At 41.6% G+C, this 2,819-nt stretch overlaps 1 protein-coding gene across 1 annotated transcript; it reads right to left on the reverse strand.

Annotated features, from left to right (window-relative positions):
• Positions 1-994: 994 nt before the first annotated feature.
• On the reverse strand, positions 995-2,813 carry LOC147820295 (uncharacterized). The gene has a single exon (XM_087172717.1). The coding sequence runs from the start codon at positions 2,740-2,742 to the stop codon at positions 1,816-1,818; it is 927 nt and encodes a 308-aa protein (XP_087028843.1). The 5' UTR covers positions 2,743-2,813; the 3' UTR covers positions 995-1,815.
• Between the last annotated feature and the right edge of the window lie 6 nt (positions 2,814-2,819).

The raw sequence follows: 2,819 nt of genomic DNA on the forward strand, positions 1-2,819 counted from the left end.
TGTGTGACCTGAGTGCCAACTGGAATAACTCCTATCGGGAGCTGGAGCAGCGTATCCTCTCCATGGAGCAGAAGCTGGATGAACTGAGTCGCTGCTTCCAACAAACCTCCGAGCTGCTTTCTCAGGTCCTACGTCACCGCAACCCAGAGATCAGGTAAACAACACTTAGGACTGCTAGTGACGCTGCGCCGATCTGCTAACGACGCGCTGCAGGATGTGGTATCTACGCTGAATTGATTTTTTTGATTGTTTTTTTGCAGGTGACATGGCTCTATGCATTTTGTTAAGAACGGAGACAGTTGACTGCCTTCAGTGTTTTCATCTACAATATCCATGAAAATGAGACGGTAAATCTTCTCCACCCAGAGCTGCTCCAGACTCTTAACATGCTGAACCACTTGGAGGACTGGCATACCTACTAAAGATCTCATCTTCTGGCCCTGTGCAGAGTGCACTGCACAGTGACTCATAGCAGTAAAATTATACAGATAAAATAAGACTTCCAATCACTGTGGGAGAAGATTCCCTACACATTTTGAGAAATCTGTTGTGATTTCAGCAGTCGTGTTTGTGACAGTGAAAGAACTGAATTAATCTCAAACAAGAACTATGGAGATCCTTGTAATCCAAACTGTCAAAGGCTCCAGGATCGCTCTCTCAACTGCTATTTGTAAGGTTTCATTGATGGACTCCGTCGCCGCCTTATTCCTGTGGAATAAGATATATATTTTTACATGCTAATTTTATTTCAAATCTCTTGCAATATTTTTTATCAGTGTTAGCCTAATCAGTTTTTTTTACAAACCTCTTGCAAATCCTCTTTTCATTAGCAGACAGTTTAATGGTTACCGAGCTGATTGTTGTTTGCATACAGGCTTATTGAATATAATACATTCTCCAATAATTCCTCATTGTTCTGCTTTCCTCCAACCCATCAGGTTAATGGTGAATGAAATGATGTGTTTTGATGCTCCACTAACAGAAGAAACTAAACTTCAGTTATATTATAACCTTTATTTCAAACTGTAAGTCCTTGGGATTTTAATGGATGTCAACTGAAACTCATAGATTAATGTCTACAGTTAAGGTTGTAATCATCTGATGCAGGAAAAGCATCTGACAGTTTACACCTGTTCTCAGAACAATGAAACTTGAGTGTAAGTTGCCTTGTAAGCAGCTCCATCTAGTGGACATGAGTTAAGTAAAGTATGTAATGTTGAGGACAGTTAACATTAAAGTCATAAAGATTATATAACAACCATAAAAAAGTTATATGCTATTTTTAATCCGAATACCAATGTCTCATGGGAGCATAACATTGAAGTGTAGGCTGTTGTGAAAACAAATCTGAAAAACAGAACACAAGAGGCCCCAGAAACCCCCCGTACAAACCTCACTGTTAAAAATGCACTTTGTGAGAAAAATAGCAAAACTGGACTAGCTCTTTCTCTGGAGGATAAACTGGAGTTTTATGTGTTTTAACTTAATCCAAATACTGAAAAAAGTTCCTTGTGGGTTCAATTGTGTTGTCAAAAGAACTTATTACTATTATTATTATAACAGTTTACTATGTATCATTTGCACATGGTGAAAACATGTTAACAACCATCCAGGACATGCTTATAATTAAAAACTATTAAGAAAAAACATGTATGTGATTCTGCTTTGATTTTGTCACTTGGTAACACACAAATTAAACAAAATAGTGACAATCAGATGATGTGTGAAACATCCCTTTTAATTTAACAGTTTGATTTAAATTGTGGTGGACAAAGTTGAAGAAGAGTGGCGAAAACCAGACGTGTTGATCCATTGTCATTTCAAGGGCTTCTTCAATTGTTTAGTTTTTGTCCAGTTTTGAAGTTGGTGCCATATGTAAGCAGAAGGCCTAAAAAATAGTTGTCCACAGTCACATGTAAAGGGCATTTTGCATTTTTTCTTAACTTTACGTCTCCATGGACGCCCGGAAGGACGGGACTTTTTCTGTGATTTGCCCTTCATGTGTTCAGCTAAGAGTCTGGCTCCTATGAAAGTCTCCCCACAGCTGACGCAGATGTAGCTTATGGCCTCCGCATGCTGAACACAATGTCGCAGGAGGTGCAGCCGGTGCTTAAAAGCTCGGCCGCACTGGCACTGGTGTGAGCGGCGGCCTCGGTGGAGGTAGCGGTGGCTAATGATGAGGGAGGGCTGCCGCAAGATGGCACCACACTGCCTGCAGGGGTAAGGGACCTTGGAGCGCCAGCCTGTGTTCATACGTTTCATCAAAGCCACATCTTGGCTGTCGTTCTCGAACATGGCCATAATAGTGGGCGAGACGGGGTCAGAGGTCGCAGTTGCTGAAGTTGGGTCGGTGTCAGACTTCAGAATAGTGGACAGTGAGCCTGCACAAGTTTGGTCAACATGCAGCTTCCCGTTACTGACCTGGTTGACTACATCTGGACTACTGACGGTGGACTGGACTGCAGTGCCATGGAAACCTGAACCCTTTTTATCGGTCAATGCTGATGGATTGGTAATAATGCATACTTTGGTGCTGACCACTGATGTGTGGACTCTGGTAACATGGTTTAACAAAGTTTTGTCAGAAGTGAAAAAGGATCTGCATACGTTACATGCTTTCGGCATTGTCTCAGAACAAAAGAAGACCAAAGGTGATTTGCTTTCCTTGGGACACTGGTGGTGATGGTACAAGCTCTCGTGAGAGAAAACCTGGCCACAGATGTCACAGGAATACAAAGGCATATAGTGCTCATTAAGATCAGTCTCAGTTAGAAAGAGCGTCTTGCACAGTGAACACTGATATTTTACCCTTATACCAC

The sequence above is a fragment of the Seriola lalandi genome, unplaced genomic scaffold (assembly GCF_002814215.2).
Source record: "Seriola lalandi dorsalis isolate HSWRI2012SDOR001 ecotype SW California unplaced genomic scaffold, Sedor1 jcf7180001973389, whole genome shotgun sequence".
In the NCBI taxonomy this organism is placed as follows: domain Eukaryota; kingdom Metazoa; phylum Chordata; class Actinopteri; order Carangiformes; family Carangidae; genus Seriola; species Seriola lalandi.